This window comes from Heterodontus francisci, chromosome 3 (assembly GCF_036365525.1).
Source record: "Heterodontus francisci isolate sHetFra1 chromosome 3, sHetFra1.hap1, whole genome shotgun sequence".
NCBI classification, from domain to species: Eukaryota; Metazoa; Chordata; class Chondrichthyes; order Heterodontiformes; family Heterodontidae; genus Heterodontus; species Heterodontus francisci.
Genome location: NC_090373.1, coordinates 195331439 through 195351067, shown reverse-complemented (window position 1 = coordinate 195351067; position 19629 = coordinate 195331439). Strand labels below are relative to the sequence as shown.

At 50.1% G+C, this 19629-nt stretch overlaps 1 protein-coding gene across 1 annotated transcript in view; it reads right to left on the bottom strand.

The window, feature by feature from the left end:
* Positions 1-2120: 2120 nt before the first annotated feature.
* The window catches only part of LOC137367175 (dynein axonemal heavy chain 6-like), a 1370791-nt gene continuing 1353282 nt past the window's right edge, over positions 2121-19629 (bottom strand). Inside the window, exons 49-52 of the mRNA XM_068028611.1 lie at positions 15805-15933; positions 8014-8154; positions 2866-3033; positions 2121-2156 (exon numbers count right to left, since the gene is read on the bottom strand). Of these exons, the coding sequence (XP_067884712.1) occupies positions 2121-2156; positions 2866-3033; positions 8014-8154; positions 15805-15933 (474 nt within the window). The remainder of the gene's footprint in view (positions 2157-2865; positions 3034-8013; positions 8155-15804; positions 15934-19629) is intronic.

Here is a 19629-nt window from a genome sequence, read left to right as displayed (position 1 = left end):
GTATTAACCAGTATCAGTGTGATGTAGTAACAGAGTAAGATGGAGTATTAACCAGTTTCAGTATGATGAAACAATAAGATGGAGTATTAACAGTATCAGAGTGATGTAGTAAAACATTAATCTGGAGTATTAACCAGTATCAGTGTGATGTAGCAAGACAATAGGTTGGAGTATTAACCAGTATTAGTGTGATGTAGTAATACAGTAAGCTGGAGTATTAACAGTATCACTTTGAAGAAACAATAAGCTGGAGTATTAGCTAGTATCAGTGTGATGTAGTAATACAGTAAGCTGGAGTATTAACCAGTACCAGTGTGATGTAGTAATACAGTAAGCTGGAGTATTAACCAGTATCAGTGTGATGTAGTGATACAATAAGCTGGAGTATTAAACAGTCACAGTATGATGATACAGTAAGCTGGAGTAATAACCAGTATCAGTGTGATGTAGTAATACAGTAAGCTGGAGTATTAAACAGTATCACTTTGAAGAAACAATAAGCTGGAGTATTAGCTAGTATCAGTGTGATGCAGTAATACAATAAGCTGGAGGATTAAACAGTATAACTATGATGATACAGTAAGCTGGAGTATTAACCAGTATCAGTGTGATGTAGTAATACAGTAAGCTGGAGTATTAACCAGTATCAGTGTGATGTAGTAATACAGTAAACTGGAGTATTAAACAGTATCAGTGTGATGTCATAATACAGTAAAGTGGAGGATTAAACAGTATCACTATTATGATACAGCAAGCTGGAGTATTAACCAGTATCAGTGTGATGTCGTAATACAGCAAGCTGGAGTATTAACCAGTATCAGTGTGATGTAGTGATACAGCAAACTGAAGTATTAGCCAGTTTGACTGTGATGATACAGTAATCTGGAATTTTAACCAGTATCAGTACGATGTAGTGGTACAGTACGCTGGAGTATTAACAGTATCAGTATGATGTTGTGATACAGTCAGCTGGAGTATTTAACAGTATCACTACGATGATAAAATAAGCTGGAGTATTAACAGTATCAGTATGATGATACAATAAGCTGCAGTATTAACCAGTATCAGTGTGATGTAGTGACACAGCAAACTGAAGTATTAGCCAGTTTGACTGTGATGATACAGTAATCTGGAATTTTAACCAGTTTCAGTGTGATGTAGTGATACAGTAAGCTGGAGGATTAACCAGTATCAGTACGATGTAGTGGTACAGTAATCTGGAGTATTAACAGTATCAGTATGATGTAGTGATACAGTAAGCTGGAGTATTAACAGTATCAGTATGATGTAGTGATACAGTAAGCTGGAGTATTAACAGTATCAGTATGATGATACAATAAGCTGCAGCATTAACCAGTATCAGTGTGATGTCGTAATACAGCAAACTGAAGTATTAGCCAGTTTCACTGTGATGATACAGTAATCTGGAATTTTAACCTGTTTCAGTGTGATGTAGTAATACAGTAAGCTGGAGTATTAACCAGTATTAGTGTGATGCAGTGATACAATAAGCTGGAGTATTAGCTAGTATCAGTGTGATGTAGTAATACAGTAAGCTGGAGTATTAACCAGCATCAGTATGATGTAGTGATACAGTAAGCTGGAGTATTAAACAGTATCAGTGTGATGTAGTAATACAGTAAGCTGGAGGATTAACCATTATCAGTGTGATGTAGTAATACAGCAAGCTGGAGTATTAGCCAGTTTCACTGTGATGATACAATAATCTGGAGTCTTAACCAGTATCAGTGTGATGTAGTAATGCAGAAAGCTGGAGTATTAACCAGCATCAGTATGTTGATACAATTGGCTGGAGTATTAACCAGTATCAGTGTGATGTAGTCATACAGTAAGCTGGAGTATTAACCATTATTAATGTGATGTAGTAATACAGTAAGCTGGAGTATTAACCAGTATCAGTGTGATGTAGTGATACAATAAGCTGGAGTATTAACCAGTATCAGTGTGATGTAGTAATACAGTAAGCTGGAGGATTAACCAGTATCAGTATGTTGATACAATAAGCTGGAGTATTAACCAATATCAATGTGATGTAGTGATACAGTATGCTGGAGTATTAACAGTGTCAATATGATGTAGTGATACAGTAAGCTGGATCATTAACCAGTATCAGTGTGATGTAGTAATACAGTAAGCTGGAGTATTAACAGTATCAGTGTGATGTAGTGATACAATAAGCTGGAGTATTAACCAGTATCAATGTGATGTACTGATACAGTAAGCTGGAGGATTAACCAGTATCAGTATGATGTAGTGATACAGTAAGCTGGAGTATTAACAGTATCAGTATGATATAGAGATCCAGGAAGCTGGAGTATTAACCAGTATCAGTGTGATGTAGTAATACAGTAAGCTGGAGTATTAACAGTATCAGTGTGATGTAGTAATGCAGTAAGCTGGAGTATTAACCAGTATCAGTGTGATGTAGTGATACAATAAGCTGGAGTATTAACCAGTATCAATGTGATGTACTGATACAGTAAGCTGGAGGATTAACCAGTATCAGTATGATGTAGTGATACAGTAAGCTGGAGTATTAACAGTATCAGTATGATATAGAGATCCAGGAAGCTGGAGTATTAACCAGTATCAGTGTGATGTAGTAATACAGTAAGCTGGAGTATTAACCAGTATCAGTGTGATGTAGTAATACAGTAAGCTGGAGTATTAACAGTATCAGTGTGATGTAGTAATGCAGTAAGCTGGAGTATTAACAGTATCAGTGTGATGTAGTAATGCAGTAAGCTGGACTAATAACCAGCATCAGGATGATGTAGTGATACAGTAAGCTGGAGTTTTACCAGTATAGTGTCATGTAGTGATAAAGCAAGTTGAATTTCTTACCTTAGCGAGGTCCCGCATGTTGAAAGTATAGTGGGGCTTGACTGGAGTGGGCAACATCTGACGACACATTTTGTAGTAAATGGTAATGGCAGCCATTACTAACAGCTCTCGGCATTTCCGCACAACGGGCATGAAGTTTCGTCTCTCCAGATGACAGCCGATTTGCACCTGAAGAAACAAACATTCCAGCAGGATTGCCTGAGGTACACTGCTCACATGCCAAATTTAACATTAATTGGCCCATAGTGGTCTGTTATTTGCTAAGCCTGTTATTAGTACCCATGCTCTACCTGCCCTGTGAGTATTTGGGGACAGTGTAGAGGCAGCTTTATTCTGTATCTAACCCCGTGCTGTATCTGTCCTGGGAGTGTTTGATGGGACAGTGTAGAGGGAGCTTTATTCTGTATCTTACCCCGTGCTGTCCCTGTCCTGGGAGTGTTTGATGGGACAGTGTAGAGGGAGCTTTACTCTGTATCTAACCCTGTGCTGTATCTGTCCTGGGAGTGTTTGATGGGACAGTGTACAGTGTAGAGGGAGCTTTATTTTGTATCTAACCCCTGTTTGATGGGACAGTGTAGAGGCAGCTTTATTCTGTATCTAACCCTGTGCTGTATCTGTCCTGGGAGTGTTTGATGGGACAGTGTACAGTGTAGAGGGAGCTTTATTTTGTATCTAACCCCTGTTTGATGGGACAGTGTAGAGGCAGCTTTATTCTGTATCTAACCCCGTGCTGTACCTATCCTGGGAGTGTTTGATGGGACAGTGTAGAGGGAGCTTTACTCTGTATCTAACCCCGTGCTGTATCTGTCCTGGGAGTGTTTGATGGGACAGTGTGGAGGGAGCTTTACTCTGTATCTCACCCCGTGCTGTATCTGTCCTGGGAGTGTTTTATGGGACAGTGTCGAGGGAGATTTACTCTGTATCTAACCCCGTGCTGTATCTGTCCTGGGAGTGTTTTATGGGACAGTGTCGAGGGAGCTTTACTCTGTATCTAACCCCGTGCTGTATCTGTCCTGGGAGTGTTTGATAGGACAGTGTCGAGGGAGCTTTACTCTGTATCTAACCCCGTGTTGTATCTGTCCTGGGAGTGTTTGATGGGACAGTGTAGAGGGAGCTTTACTCCGTATCTAACCCCGTGCTGTATCTGTCCTGGGAGTGTTTGATGGGACAGTGTAGAGGGAGCTTTACTCTGTATCTCACCCCGTGCTGTATCTGTCCTGGGAGTGTTTTATGGGACAGTGTAGAGGGAGCTTTACTCTGTATCTAACCCCGTGCTGTATCTGTCCTGGGAGTGTTTTATGGGACAGTGTACAGTGTAGAGGGAGCTTTACTCTGTATCTAACCCCGTGCTGTATCTGTCCTGGGAGTGTTTGATAGGACAGTGTCGAGGGAGCTTTACTCTGTATCTAACCCCGTGCTGTATCTGTTCTGGGAGTGTTTGATGGGACAGTGTCGAGGGAGTTTTACTCTGTATCTAACCCCGTGCTGTATCTGTCCTGGGAGTGTTTGATGGGACAGTGTCGAGGGAGCTTTATTCTGTATCTAACCCCGTGCTGTATCTGTCCTGGGAGAGTTTTATGGGACAGTGTCGAGGGAGCTTTACTCTGTATCTAACCCCGTGCTGTATCTGTCCTGGGAGTGTTTGATGGGACAGTGTAGAGGGAGCTTTACTCTGTATCTAACCCCGTGCTGTATCTGTCCTGGGAGTGTTTGATGGGACAGTGTCGAGGGAGCTTTACTCTGTATCTAACCCAGTGCTGTATCTGTCCTGGGAGTGTTTGATGGGACAGTGTAGAGGGAGCTTTACTCTGTATCTAACCCCGTGCTGTATCTGTCCTGGGAGTGTTTGATGGGACAGTGTCGAGGGAGCTTTACTCTGTATCTAACCCCGTGCTGTATCTGTCCTGGGAGTGTTTGATGGGACAGTGTCGAGGGAGTTTTACTCTGTATCTAACCCCGTGCTGTATCTGTCCTGGGAGTGTTTGATGGGACAGTGTCGAGGGAGCTTTACTCTGTATCTAACCCCGTGTTGTATCTGTCCTGGGAGTGTTTGATGGGACAGTGTAGAGGGAGTTTTACTCTGTATCTAACCCCGTGCTGTATCTGTCCTGGGGGTGTTTGATGGGACAGTGTCGAGGGAGCTTTACTCTGTATCTAACCCCGTGCTGTACCTGTCCTGGGAGTGTTTGATGGGGACAGTGTAGAGGGAGTTTTACTCTGTATCTAACCCCGTGCTGTATCTGTCCTGGGGGTGTTTGATGGGACAGTGTCGAGGGAGCTTTACTCTGTATCTAACCCCGTGTTGTATCTGTCCTGGGAGTGTTTGATGGGACAGTGTAGAGGGAGCTTCACTCTGTATCTAACACCGTGCTGTATCTGTCCTGGGAGTGTTTGATGGGACAGTGTCGAGGGAGCTTTACTCTGTATCTAACCCCGTGCTGTATCTGTCCTGGGAGTGTTTGATGGGACAGTGTCGAGGGAGTTTTACTCTGTATCTAACCCCGTGCTGTACCTGTCCTGGGAGTGTTTGATGGGGACAGTGTAGAGGGAGTTTTACTCTGTATCTAACCCCGTGCTGTATCTGTCCTGGGGGTGTTTGATGGGACAGTGTCGAGGGAGCTTTACTCTGTATCTAACCCCGTGTTGTATCTGTCCTGGGAGTGTTTGATGGGACAGTGTCGAGGGAGTTTTACCCTGTATCTAACCCCGTGCTGTATCTGTCCTGTGAGTGTTTGAAAGGACAGTGTAGAGGGAGCTTTACTCTGTATCTAACCCCGTGCTGTATCTGTCCTGGGAGTGTTTGATGGGACAGTGTAGAGGGAGCTTTATTCTGTTTCTAACCCCGTGCTGTATCTGTCCTGGGAGTGTTTGATGGGACAGTGTCGAGGGAGCTTTACCCTGTATCTAACCCCGTGCTGTATCTGTCCTGGGAGTGTTTGATGGGACAGTGTCGAGGGAGCTTTACTCTGTATCTAACCCTGTGCTGTATCTGTCCTGGGAGTGTTTGATGGGACAGTGTCGAGGGAGCTTTACCCTGTATCTAACCCTGTGCTGTACCTGTCCTGGGAGTGTTTGATGGGACAGTGTAGAAGGAGCTTTACTCTGTATCTAACCCTGTGCTGTATCTGTCCTGGGAGTGTTTGATGGGACAGTGTCGAGGGAGCTTTAGATTAGATTTTAGATTAGAGATACAGCACTGAAACAGGCCCTTCGGCCCACCGAGTCTGTGCCGAACATCAACCACCCATTTATACTAATCCTACACTAATCCCATATTCCTACCAAACATCCCCACCTGTCCCTACATTTCCCTACCACCTACCTATATTAGTGACAATTTATAATGGCCAATTTACCTATCAACCTGCAAGTCTTTTGGCTACTCTGTATCTAACCCTGTGCTGTATCTGTCCTGGGAGTGTTTGATGGGACAGTGTCGAGGGAGTTTTACTCTGTATCTAACCCCGTGCTGTATCTGTCCTGGGGGTGTTTGATGGGACAGTGTTGAGGGAGCTTTACTCTGTATCTAACCCCGTGCTGTACCTGTCCTGGGAGTGTTTGATGGGACAGTGTAGAGGGAGCTTCACTCTGTATCTAACACCGTGCTGTATCTGTCCTGGGAGTGTTTGATGGGACAGTGTCGAGGGAGCTTTACTCTGTATCTAACCCCGTGCTGTATCTGTCCTGGGAGTGTTTGATGGGACAGTGTCGAGGGAGTTTTACTCTGTATCTAACCCCGTGCTGTACCTGTCCTGGGAGTGTTTGATGGGGACAGTGTAGAGGGAGTTTTACTCTGTATCTAACCCCGTGCTGTATCTGTCCTGGGGGTGTTTGATGGGACAGTGTCGAGGGAGCTTTACTCTGTATCTAACCCCGTGTTGTATCTGTCCTGGGAGTGTTTGATGGGACAGTGTCGAGGGAGTTTTACCCTGTATCTAACCCCGTGCTGTATCTGTCCTGTGAGTGTTTGAAAGGACAGTGTAGAGGGAGCTTTACTCTGTATCTAACCCCGTGCTGTATCTGTCCTGGGAGTGTTTGATGGGACAGTGTAGAGGGAGCTTTATTCTGTTTCTAACCCCGTGCTGTATCTGTCCTGGGAGTGTTTGATGGGACAGTGTCGAGGGAGCTTTACCCTGTATCTAACCCCGTGCTGTATCTGTCCTGGGAGTGTTTGATGGGACAGTGTCGAGGGAGCTTTACTCTGTATCTAACCCTGTGCTGTATCTGTCCTGGGAGTGTTTGATGGGACAGTGTCGAGGGAGCTTTACCCTGTATCTAACCCTGTGCTGTACCTGTCCTGGGAGTGTTTGATGGGACAGTGTAGAAGGAGCTTTACTCTGTATCTAACCCTGTGCTGTATCTGTCCTGGGAGTGTTTGATGGGACAGTGTCGAGGGAGCTTTAGATTAGATTTTAGATTAGAGATACAGCACTGAAACAGGCCCTTCGGCCCACCGAGTCTGTGCCGAACATCAACCACCCATTTATACTAATCCTACACTAATCCCATATTCCTACCAAACATCCCCACCTGTCCCTACATTTCCCTACCACCTACCTATATTAGTGACAATTTATAATGGCCAATTTACCTATCAACCTGCAAGTCTTTTGGCTACTCTGTATCTAACCCTGTGCTGTATCTGTCCTGGGAGTGTTTGATGGGACAGTGTCGAGGGAGCTTTACTCTGTATCTAACCCCGTGCTGTACCTGTCCTGGGAGTGTTTGATGGGACAGTGTTGAGGGAGCTTTACTCTGTATCTAACCCCGTGCTGTACCTGTCCTGGGAGTGTTTGATGGGACAGTGTAGAGGGAGTTTTACTCTGTATCTAACCCTGTGCTGTATCTGTCTTGGGAGTGTTTGATGGGACAGTGTCGAGGGAGCTTTACTCTGTATCTAACCCTGTGCTGTATCTGTCCTGGGGGTGTTTGATGGGACAGTGTCGAGGGAGCTTTACTCTGTATCTAACCCTGTGCTGTATCTGTCCTGGGAGTGTTTGATGGGACAGTGTCGAGGGAGCTTTACTCTGTATCTAACCCCGTGCTGTATCTGTCCTGGGAGTGTTTGATGGGACAGTGTCGAGGGAGCTTTACTCTGTATCTAACCCTGTGCTTTGCCCGGTTATTGGTATTGAGCTGACGTCTTACCTGGAAAATGTGCTGCAGTGATGTGGTAGATGGCTGAGGCAGGGTGAAGATGCAGAAGTGTTTGAGCAGTCGTTGGTTGAGCTCAGTGCGAGCACCACCCGGGGGAGCACACGCTGCAACTAGGGTCACGTCCTCCACACGCTGAGCATCGCAGGGAGGGGAAGGAGCAGGAGAAATACTGTGAGACATAGTCACACACCTGGAGCATCTTATACTATGGATGTAAACTACGGCCCACAAGAAACCCTCTCAATGCTGAATGAATGCAAAGAGGCCATTCTGTCACCATCCCATCCTCACTGGAGTGTAGTGACCAGCTGTAAATGAGGCTGACACCTGGCATCCAGGGTCTTGGTCTTCACTGGGAGTTTCCCTGGAAAGCCCTCTCAGGGATGGGGCCTTCACTGTCCCTGTACAAGACGATCATGCCCGAGAAGAAAGGAACAGAACACTGAGCTCCCTACAGAGGCAGATTGCCCATCCCCCAGCGGCAGGTAGGCTGATGGGAGCTTCAGTGGCAAGCTAAAGGGGTAAGGTGGGAAGGAATTGCGTCCATCTGCAGGTTCAGACTATTATTGTGGGTTGGGCACCAGAAGGTAAAATATGCAAGGAGATATCCAACTTGGGCCCAAAAGGCCTCCTTGTGCATGCTCCTGCTGCACAAGACCCGAGATCTGCGACCCAAGATCTGAGGCCTGAGACCCGAGAATGGAGGCCAAAGGCTCAAGACCCAAGACCTGAGATCTGAGGCCCGAGACCCAAGGCCAAGACCTAAGAACCAAAACCTAAGACCAAGATCCGATGCCTGAGACCCGAGGCTCGAGACCAAAAGTTCGAGACCTGAGGCCGGAGAACTGAGAACCAACACTGAGACCTGAGACTGATACCCGTGACCCAAGACTGACCTTAGACCTGAGACTTGACGCCCGAAACCCAAGAACGAGTCCCGAGACCTAAGGTCTGAGACCGAGACCGAGATCCTAGAACGAGACCCGAGACCGAGGCACAACACCGACAGCCAAGACCCGAGAGCAGAGACCCAAGACCGAGACCCGAGACCCGGGAGCAGAGACCCAAGACCAGGACCCGAGACCGAGAGCAGTGATCCGAGATCGAGACCCAAGACCCAAGACCAAGACGCGAGACCGAGAGCAGTGATCCGAGATCGAGACCCAAGACCCAAGACCAAGACGCGAGACCGAGAGCAGTGACCCGAGATCGAGACCCAAGACCCAAGACCAAGACGCGAGACCGAGAGCAGTGACCCGAGATCGAGACACAAGACCCAAGACCGAAACCCAAGAGCAGCGACCCGAGACCTGAGAGCAGTGACCCGAGATAGAGACACAAGATACAAGACCCAAGACCGAGACCCGAGAGCAGTGACCCAAGATCGAGACACAAGACCCAAGACCGAGACCCGAGAGCAGTGACCCAAGATAGAGACACGACACAAGACCCAAGACCGAGACTCAAGAGTAGAGACCCGCGATCGAGTCACAAGACCCAAGACCGAGACCCAAGAGCAGTGACACGAGATCGAGACACAAGACCCAAGACTGAGAACCGAGACCCAAGATCCGAGAACGAGCAGTGACCCGAGATCGAGACACAAGACCCAACACCGAGACCCAACACCGAGACTCGAGACCCAAGACCGAGACCCGAGACCGAGAGCAGTGACCCGAGATCGAGACCCAAGACCCAAGACTGAGACCGAGACCGAGACCCGAGATCGAAAGCAGTGACCCGAGATCGAGACCCAATACCCAAGACCGAGACCTGAGACCGAGACCCGAGATCGAAAGCAGTGACCCGAGATCGAGACCCAATACCCAAGACCGAGACCTGAGACCGAGACCCGAGACCGAGAGCAGTGACCCGAGATCGAGACCCAAGACCGAGACCGAGAGCAGTGACCCAAGATCGAGACCCAAGACCCAAGACCAAGACCCGGGACCGAGAGCAGGGACCCGAGATCGAGACCCAAGACCCAAGACCAAGACCTGAGACTGAGAGCAGCGACCCGAGATCGAGACACAAGACCCAAGACCAAGACCCGAGACCCGAGAGCAGTGACCCAAGATCGAGACACAAGACCCAAGACCGAGACCCGAGAGCAGGGACCCGAGACCCGGGAGCAGTGACCCGAGATCGAGACCCAAGACCCAAGACCAAGACCAAGACCCGAGACCCGAGAGCAGTGACCCGAGATTGAGACACAAGACCCAAGACAGAGACCCGAGAGCATAGACCCGAGACCTGAGAGCAGTGACCCAAGACAAAGACACAAGACCCAAGACCGAGTCCCCAGAGCAGTGACCCAAGATCGAGACCCAAGACCCAAGACCGAGTCCCCAGAGCAGTGACCCGAGATCGAGACACAAGACCCGAGACCCGAGAGCATAGACCCGAGATCGAGACCCAAGACCGAGACCCGAGACCGAGAACAGTGACCCGAGATCAAGACCCAAGACCCAAGACCGAGACCTGAGACCGAGACCCGAGACCAAGAGCAGTGACCCAAGATCGAGACCTGAGACCGAGACCGAGACCGAGACCCGAGACCGAGAGCAGTGACCCGAGATCGAGACCCAAGACCGAGACCCAAGAGCAGTGACCCGAGATGGAGACCCAACACCCGAGACTGAGACCCGAGACCGAGAGCAGTGACCCAAGACAGAGACACAAGACCCAAGACCGACTCCCCAGAGCAGTGACCCGAGATCGAGACCCAAGACCAAGACCCGAGACCCGAGAGCAGTGACCCGAGATTGAGATCCAACACCCAAGACCAAGACCCGAGACCCGAGAGCAGTGACCCAAGACCGAGACCCGAGACCGAGACCCGAGACCGAGAGCAGTGACCCAAGATCGAGACCCAAGACCGAGACCGAGAGCAGTGACCCAAGATCGAGACCCAAGACCCAAGACCAAGACCCGGGACCGAGAGCAGGGACCCGAGATCGAGACCCAAGACCCAAGACCAAGACCTGAGACTGAGAGCAGCGACCCGAGATCGAGACACAAGACCCAAGACCAAGACCCGAGACCCGAGAGCAGTGACCCAAGATCGAGACACAAGACCCAAGACCGAGACCCGAGAGCAGGGACCCGAGACCCGGGAGCAGTGACCCGAGATCGAGACCCAAGACCCAAGACCAAGACCAAGACCCGAGACCCGAGAGCAGTGACCCGAGATTGAGACACAAGACCCAAGACAGAGACCCGAGAGCATAGACCCGAGACCTGAGAGCAGTGACCCAAGACAAAGACACAAGACCCAAGACCGAGTCCCCAGAGCAGTGACCCAAGATCGAGACCCAAGACCCAAGACCGAGTCCCCAGAGCAGTGACCCGAGATCGAGACACAAGACCCAAGACCGAGACCCGAGACCCGAGAGCATAGACCCGAGATCGAGACCCAAGACCGAGACCCAAGACCGAGACCCGAGACCGAGAACAGTGACCCGAGATCAAGACCCAAGACCCAAGACCGAGACCTGAGACCGAGACCCGAGACCAAGAGCAGTGACCCAAGATCGAGACCTGAGACCGAGACCGAGACCGAGACCCGAGACCGAGAGCAGTGACCCGAGATCGAGACCCAAGACCGAGACCCAAGAGCAGTGACCCGAGATGGAGACCCAACACCCGAGACTGAGACCCGAGACCGAGAGCAGTGACCCAAGACAGAGACACAAGACCCAAGACCGACTCCCCAGAGCAGTGACCCGAGATCGAGACCCAAGACCAAGACCCGAGACCCGAGAGCAGTGACCCGAGATTGAGATCCAACACCCAAGACCAAGACCCGAGACCCGAGAGCAGTGACCCAAGACCGAGACCCGAGACCGAGACCCGAGACCGAGAGCAGTGACCCAAGATCGAGACCCAAGACCGAGACCTGAGACTGAGACCGAGACCGAAAGCAGTGACCCAAGACCGAGACCGAGACCCGAGACCGAGAGCAGTGACCCGAGATCGAGACCCATCCCGAGACCCGAGACCCAAGAGCAGTGACCCGAGATGGAGACCCAACACCCGAGACCGAGACCCGAGACCGAGAGCAGTGACCCAAGACAGAGAAACAAGACCCAAGACCGAGTCCCCAGAGCAGTGACCCGAGATCGAGACCCAAGACCCAAGACCAAGACCCGAGAGCAGTGACCCGAGATCGAGACACAAGACCCAAGACCGAGACCCGAGACCTGAGAGCAGTGACCCGGGATCGAGACCCAAGACCCAAGACCGAGACATGAGACTGAGAGCAGTGACCCGAGATCGAGATCCAACACCCAAGACCAAGACCCGAGACCCGAGAGCAGTGACCCGAGATCGAGACACAAGACCCAAGACCGAGACCCAAGACCGAGACCCAAGACCGAGACCCAAGACCGAGACCCAAGACCGAGACCCAAGACCGAGACCCAAGACCGAGACCCAAGACCGAGACCCAAGACTGAAAGCAGTGACCCAAGACCGAGACCCGAGACTGAAAGCAGTGACCCAAGACCGAGACCCGAGACCGAGACCGAGACTGAAAGCAGTGACCCGAGATCGAGACCCAAGACCGAGACCCGAGACCCAAGAGCAGTGACCCGAGATGGAGACCCAACACCCAAGACCGAGACCCGAGACCGAGAGCAGTGACCCAAGACAGAGACACAAGACCCAAGACCGAGTCCCCAGAGCAGTGACCCGAGATCGAGACCCAAGACCCAAGACCAAGACCCGAGACCCGAGAGCAGTGACCCGAGATCGAGACACAAGACCCAAGACCGAGACCCGAGACCTGAGAGCAGTGACCCGAGATCGAGACCCAAGACCCAAGACCGAGACATGAGACTGAGAGCAGTGACCCGAGATCAAGATCCAACACCCAAGACCAAAACCCGAGACCCGAGAGCAGTGACCCGAGATCGAGACACAAGACCCAAGACTGAGACCCGAGACCCAAGATCCGAGAACGAGCAGTGACCCGAGATCGAGACACAAGACCCAAGACCGAGACCCGAGACCGAGAACAGTGACCCGAGATCGAGACACAAGACCCAAGACCGAGACCCAAGACCGAAACCCAAGACCGAGAACAGTGACCCGAGATCAAGACCCAAGACCTGAGACCGAGACCTGAGACCGAGACCTGAGACCGAGACCGAGAGCAGTGACCCGAGATCGAGACCCAAGACCGAGACCTGAGACCGAGACCGAGACCCGAGAGCAGTGACCCGAAATCGAGACCCAAGACCCAAGACCGAGACCTGAGACCGAGACCCGAGAGCAGTGACCCGAGATCGAGACCTAAGACCAAGACCCGAGACCAAGAGCAGTGACCCGAGATCGAGACCCAAGACCCATGACCGAGACCCGAGACCGAGAGCAGTGACCCAAGACAGAGAAACAAGACCCAAGACCGAGTCCCCAGAGCAGTGACCCGAGATCGAGACCCAAGACCCAAGACCAAGACCCGAGAGCAGTGACCCGAGATCGAGACACAAGACCCAAGACCGAGACCCGAGACCTGAGAGCAGTGACCCGAGATCGAGACCCAAGACCCAAGACCGAGACATGAGACTGAGAGCAGTGACCCGAGATCGAGATCCAACACCCAAGACCAAGACCCGAGACCCGAGAGCAGTGACCCGAGATCGAGACACAAGACCCAAGACCGAGACCCAAGACCGAGACCCAAGACCGAGACCCAAGACCGAGACCCAAGACCGAGACCCAAGACCGAGACCCAAGACTGAAAGCAGTGACCCAAGACCGAGACCCGAGACTGAAAGCAGTGACCCAAGACCGAGACCCGAGACCGAGACCGAGACTGAAAGCAGTGACCCGAGATCGAGACCCAAGACCGAGACCCGAGACCCAAGAGCAGTGACCCGAGATGGAGACCCAACACCCAAGACCGAGACCCGAGACCGAGAGCAGTGACCCAAGACAGAGACACAAGACCCAAGACCGAGTCCCCAGAGCAGTGACCCGAGATCGAGACCCAAGACCCAAGACCAAGACCCGAGACCCGAGAGCAGTGACCCGAGATCGAGACACAAGACCCAAGACCGAGACCCGAGACCTGAGAGCAGTGACCCGAGATCGAGACCCAAGACCCAAGACCGAGACATGAGACTGAGAGCAGTGACCCGAGATCAAGATCCAACACCCAAGACCAAAACCCGAGACCCGAGAGCAGTGACCCGAGATCGAGACACAAGACCCAAGACTGAGACCCGAGACCCAAGATCCGAGAACGAGCAGTGACCCGAGATCGAGACACAAGACCCAAGACCGAGACCCGAGACCGAGAACAGTGACCCGAGATCGAGACACAAGACCCAAGACCGAGACCCAAGACCGAAACCCAAGACCGAGAACAGTGACCCGAGATCAAGACCCAAGACCTGAGACCGTGACCTGAGACCGAGACCTGAGACCGAGACCGAGAGCAGTGACCCGAGATCGAGACCCAAGACCGAGACCTGAGACCGAGACCGAGACCCGAGAGCAGTGACCCGAAATCGAGACCCAAGACCCAAGACCGAGACCTGAGACCGAGACCCGAGAGCAGTGACCCGAGATCGAGACCTAAGACCAAGACCCGAGACCAAGAGCAGTGACCCGAGATCGAGACCCAAGACCCATGACCGAGACCTGAGACTGAGAGCAGTGACCCGAGATCGAGACCCAACACCCAAGACCAAGACCCGAGAGCAGTGACCCGAGATCGAGACACAAGATCCACCACCGAGACACAAGACCCAAGACCGAGTCCCGAGAGCAGTGACCCGAGATCGAGACACTAGACCCAAAACTGAGACCCCAGGGCAGAGACCCGAGATCAAGACCCAAGACGGAGACCCAAGACCCAAGATCCGAGACCAAGAGCAGTGACCCGAGATCAAGACCCAAGACCCAAGATGGAGATCCGAGTCCCAAGATCCGAGACCGAGAGCAGTGACCTGAGATCGAGACCCAAGACCCAAGATGGAGACCCGAGTTCCAAGATCCGAGACCGAGAGCAGTGACCCGAGACCTGAGAGCAGTGACACGCGATCGAGACCCAAGACCGAGACCTGAGACCGAGAGCAGTGACCCGAGATCGAGAGCCAAGACCGAGACCCTAGACCAGAGACCGAGACCCAAGAGCAGTGACCCGAGATCGAGACCCAACTCCCGAGACCGAGACCCGAGACCAAGAGCAGTGACCCGGGATCGAGACACAAGACCCAAAACCGAGAACCGAGACCAGAGACCAGAGACCAATACTGAGACCTGGCGCTGGACAGAGAAGAACTGAGAACCAAGGCTAGTATGCTCCTGAGCTGATAAGTTTCATTTATATGGAGAGACTGGAATTATTCTCCTTAGATCTGGGTTTCTAAGAAAGAGAGTCGATATAATAAAAAGGAAGAAACAGTTTCCAATGGTCAGTGGATTGATAACCAGAGGACACAAGTTTAAGGTTGTTGGAAAAAGAAACAGACGGTTGATGAGGAGAATGTTGTTCACACAGCAAGATGTGATCTGGACTGCACTGTCTGAAAGTGTGATGGAAACTGATTCATTCACAACATTCAAAAGAGAATTGCACAAATACTTGAAAACAAAAACCGGCAGGACTCTGGGGAAAGAGTGGGTGGCAGTGGGTCCCATTGCTCTTTCAAACTACTGGCACAGGACTGAAGGATCGAAGAGCTTCCTTCTTTGCTGTCTCCTTTTATAAATATCTGCATTGTACATGAACTTTATGCAACAGATCATCAGGAAAACAAAGCATGTACATACCAACCATTTCAGCTTCTTAATGTCGAAAAACCCTCCCTGGTCCAGGAACTGTCGGATCAGCTCAAGTGGAGGCTGTGCTCCATACTGCTCGACTGCTGGCATGTTCAGGTCATCCAAAAATACAATCACCTGACAGACACACAAGGAAATGCATAGGGACAGTGAATATATACATTGATTGAGAACACAGTGAGTACACACACTAACTGGGAACACAGTTAGGATACACACTGTCTAGGAGCACAGGAAATACACACACTGACTGCATATATAGTGACTATAGACACTGATGGTAACACAGTGAGTGTACACCAACTGGGAACACAGTGATTACATACACTGCTTGGGAACATAGCGAGGACACACACTAGTTGGGAACACAGTGAGGACACAGACTGACTGGGAACACAGTGAGTGTACCCCAACTGGGAATGCAGTGAGAACAGACACTGACTGGGAACATAGCGAGGACACACATTGACTGTTAACACAATGAGTAAGGCAGATGAACTTAGAGCGTGGATTAGTACTTGGAAATATGATGTTGCTATTACAAAGACTTGGTTGAGGGAAGGACAGGATTGGCAGCTAAATGTTCCAGGATTTAGAAGCTTCAGGTGGGATAGAGGGGAATGTAAAAGGGGTGGGGGAGTTGCATTACTGGTTAAGGAGACTATCACAGCTGTACTGCGGGAGGATACCTCAGAGGGGTCATGCAGCGAGGAAATATGGGTGGAACTCAGGAATAGGAAGGGTGCAGTCACGATGTTGGGGGTTTTCTACAAGCCTCCCAACAGCCAGCGGGAGGGAGAGGAGCAGATATGTAGACAGATTTTGGAAAGATGGAAAGGTAACAGAGTTGTAGTGGTGGGTGATTTTTACTTCCCCTATATTGACTGGGACTCACTTAGTGCTAGGGGCTTGGATGGGGCAGAATTTGTAAGGAGCATCCAGGAGGGCTTCTTGAAACAGTATGTAGATAGTCCAACTAGGGATGGGGCCGTACTGGACCTGGTATTGGGGAATGAGCCCGGCCAGGTGGTCGAAGTTTCAGTAGGGGTGCATTTCGGGAACAGTGACCATAATTCCATAAGTTTTAAGGTACTTGTGGATAAGCATAAGAGTAGTCCTCGGGAGAAGGTGCTAAATTGGGGGAAGGCTAATGATAACAATATTAGGCAGGAACTGAAGAATTTAGATTGGGGGCTGCTGTTTGAGGGTAAATCAACATCTGACATGTGGGAGTCTTTCAAACGTCAGTTGATTAGAATCCAGGACCAGCATGTTCCTGTGAGGAAGAAGGATAAGTTTGGCAAGTTTAGGGAACCTTGGATAACGCGGGATAATGTGAGCCTAGTCAAAAAGAAAAAGGAAGCAATTGTAAGGGCTGGAAGGCGAGGAACAGACGAATCCCTTGAGGAATATAAAGACAGCAGGAAGGAACTTAAGCAAGGAGTCAGGAAGGCAAAAAGGGGTCATGAAAAGTCATTGGCAAACAGGATTAAGGAAAATCCCAAGGCTTTTTATACATATATAAAGAGCAAGAGGGTAGCCAGGGAAAGGGTTGGCCCACTCAAGGACAGAGATGGGAATCTATGCATGGAGACAGAGGAAATGGGCGAGGTGCTAAATGAGTACTTTGCATCAGTATTCACCAAAGAGAAGGACTTGGTGGATGATGAGCCTAGGAAAGGGAGTGTAGATAGTCTCAGTCATCTCATTATCAAAAAGGAGGAGGTGTTGGGTGTCTTGCAGAGCATTAAGGTAGATAAGTCCCCAGGGCCTGATGGGATCTACCCCAGAATAATGAGGGAGGCAAGGGAATAAATCTTTGCATCCTCATTGGCTGCAGGTGAGGTCCCAGAGAACTGGAGAATAGCCAATGTTGTTCCTTTGTTTAAGAAGGGTAGTAAGGAGAATCCAGGAAATTATAGGCCGGTGAGCCTTACGTCAGAGGTAGGGAAATGATTAGAGAGGATTCTTCGGGACAGGATTTACTCTCATTTGGAAACAAACGAACTTATTAGTGAGAGGCAGCATGGTTTTGTGAAGGGGAGGTTGTGTCTCACTAATTTGATTGAGTTTTTTGAGGAAGTGACAAAGATGATTGATGAAGGAAGGGCAGTGGATGTTATCTATATGGACTTCAGTAAAGCCTTTGACCAGGTTCCTCATGGCAGACTGGTACAAAAGGTGAAGTCACACAGGATCAGAGGTGAGCTGGCAAGATGGATACAGAACTGGCAAGATGGATACAGAAGACAGAGGGTAGCAGTGGAAGGGTGCTTTTCAGAATGGAGGGATGTGACTAGTGGTGTTCCTCAGGGATCTGTGCTGGGACCTTTGCTCTTTGTAGTATATATAAATGATTTGGAGGAAAATGTAGCTGGTCTGATTAGTAAGTTTGCGGACGACAGAAAGGTTGGTGGAGTTGCGGATAATGATGAGGATTGTCAGAGGATACAGCAGGATATAGATCGGTTGGAGACTTGGGCGGAGAAATGGCAGATGGAGCTTAATCCGGACAAATGTGAGGTAATGCATTTTGGAAGGTCTAATGCAGGTGGGATGTATACAGTAAATGGCAGAACCCTTAGGAGTATTGACAGGCAGAGAGATCTGGGCGTACAGGTCCACAGGTCACTGAAAGTGGCAACGCAGGTGGATAAGGTAGTCAAGAAGGCATACGGCATGCTTGCCTTCATCGGTCGGGGCACAGAGTATAAAAATTGGCAAGTCATGCTGCAGCTGTACAGAACTTTAGTCAGGCCACACTTAATATTGTGTGCAATTCTGGTCGCCACACTACCAGAAGGACGTGGAGGCTTTGGAGAGGGTACAGAAAAGGTTTACCAGGATGTTGCCTGGACTGGAGGGCATTAGCTATGAGGAGAGGTTGGAAAAACTCAGATTGTTTTCACTGGAACGACGGAGGTGGAGGGGCGACATGATAGAGGTTTACAAAGTTATGAGTGGCATGGACAGAGTGGATAGTCAGAAGCTTTTTCCCAGGGTGGAAGAGTCAGTTACTAGGCGACATAGGTTTAAGGTGAGAGGGGCAAAGTTTAGAGGGGATGTGTGAGGCAAATTCTTTACACAGAGGGTGGTAAGTGCCTGGAACTTGCTGCCGGGGGAGGTGGTGGAAGCAGGTACGATAGCGACGTTTAAGAGGCATCTTGACAAATACATGAATAGGATGGGAAAAGAGGGATACGGTCCCCGGAAGTGCAGAAGGTGTTAATTTAGGCAGACATCAAGATCAGCGCAGGCTTGGAGGGCTGAATGGCCTGTTCCTGTGCTGTACTGTTCGTTGCTATTTGAGTACAAACAATCGCAGGGCTCCCAGTGAATACACACATTGACTGGGAGTATCGTGAGTACACACACTGGCTGGGAACATAACGAGGACACACACTGACTGGGAAGACAGTGAGTACACACACTGACTGGGAAGACAGTGAGTGCACACACTGACTGGGAACATAACGAGGACACACACTGACTGGGAAGACGGTGAGTACACACACTGACTGGGAACACGGTGAGTACACACACTGACTGGGAAGACAGTGAGTGCACACACAGACTGGGAAGACAGTGAGTGCACACACTGACTGGGAACACAGTGAGTGCACACACTGACTGGGAACACAGTGAGTGCACACACTGACTGGGAACACAGTGAGTGCACACACTGACTGGGAACACAGTGAGTGCACACACTGACTGGGAACACAGTGAGTACACACACTGACTGGAAACACAGTGAGTACACACACTGACTGGGAACACAGTGACTGCACACACTGACTGGGAACACAGTGA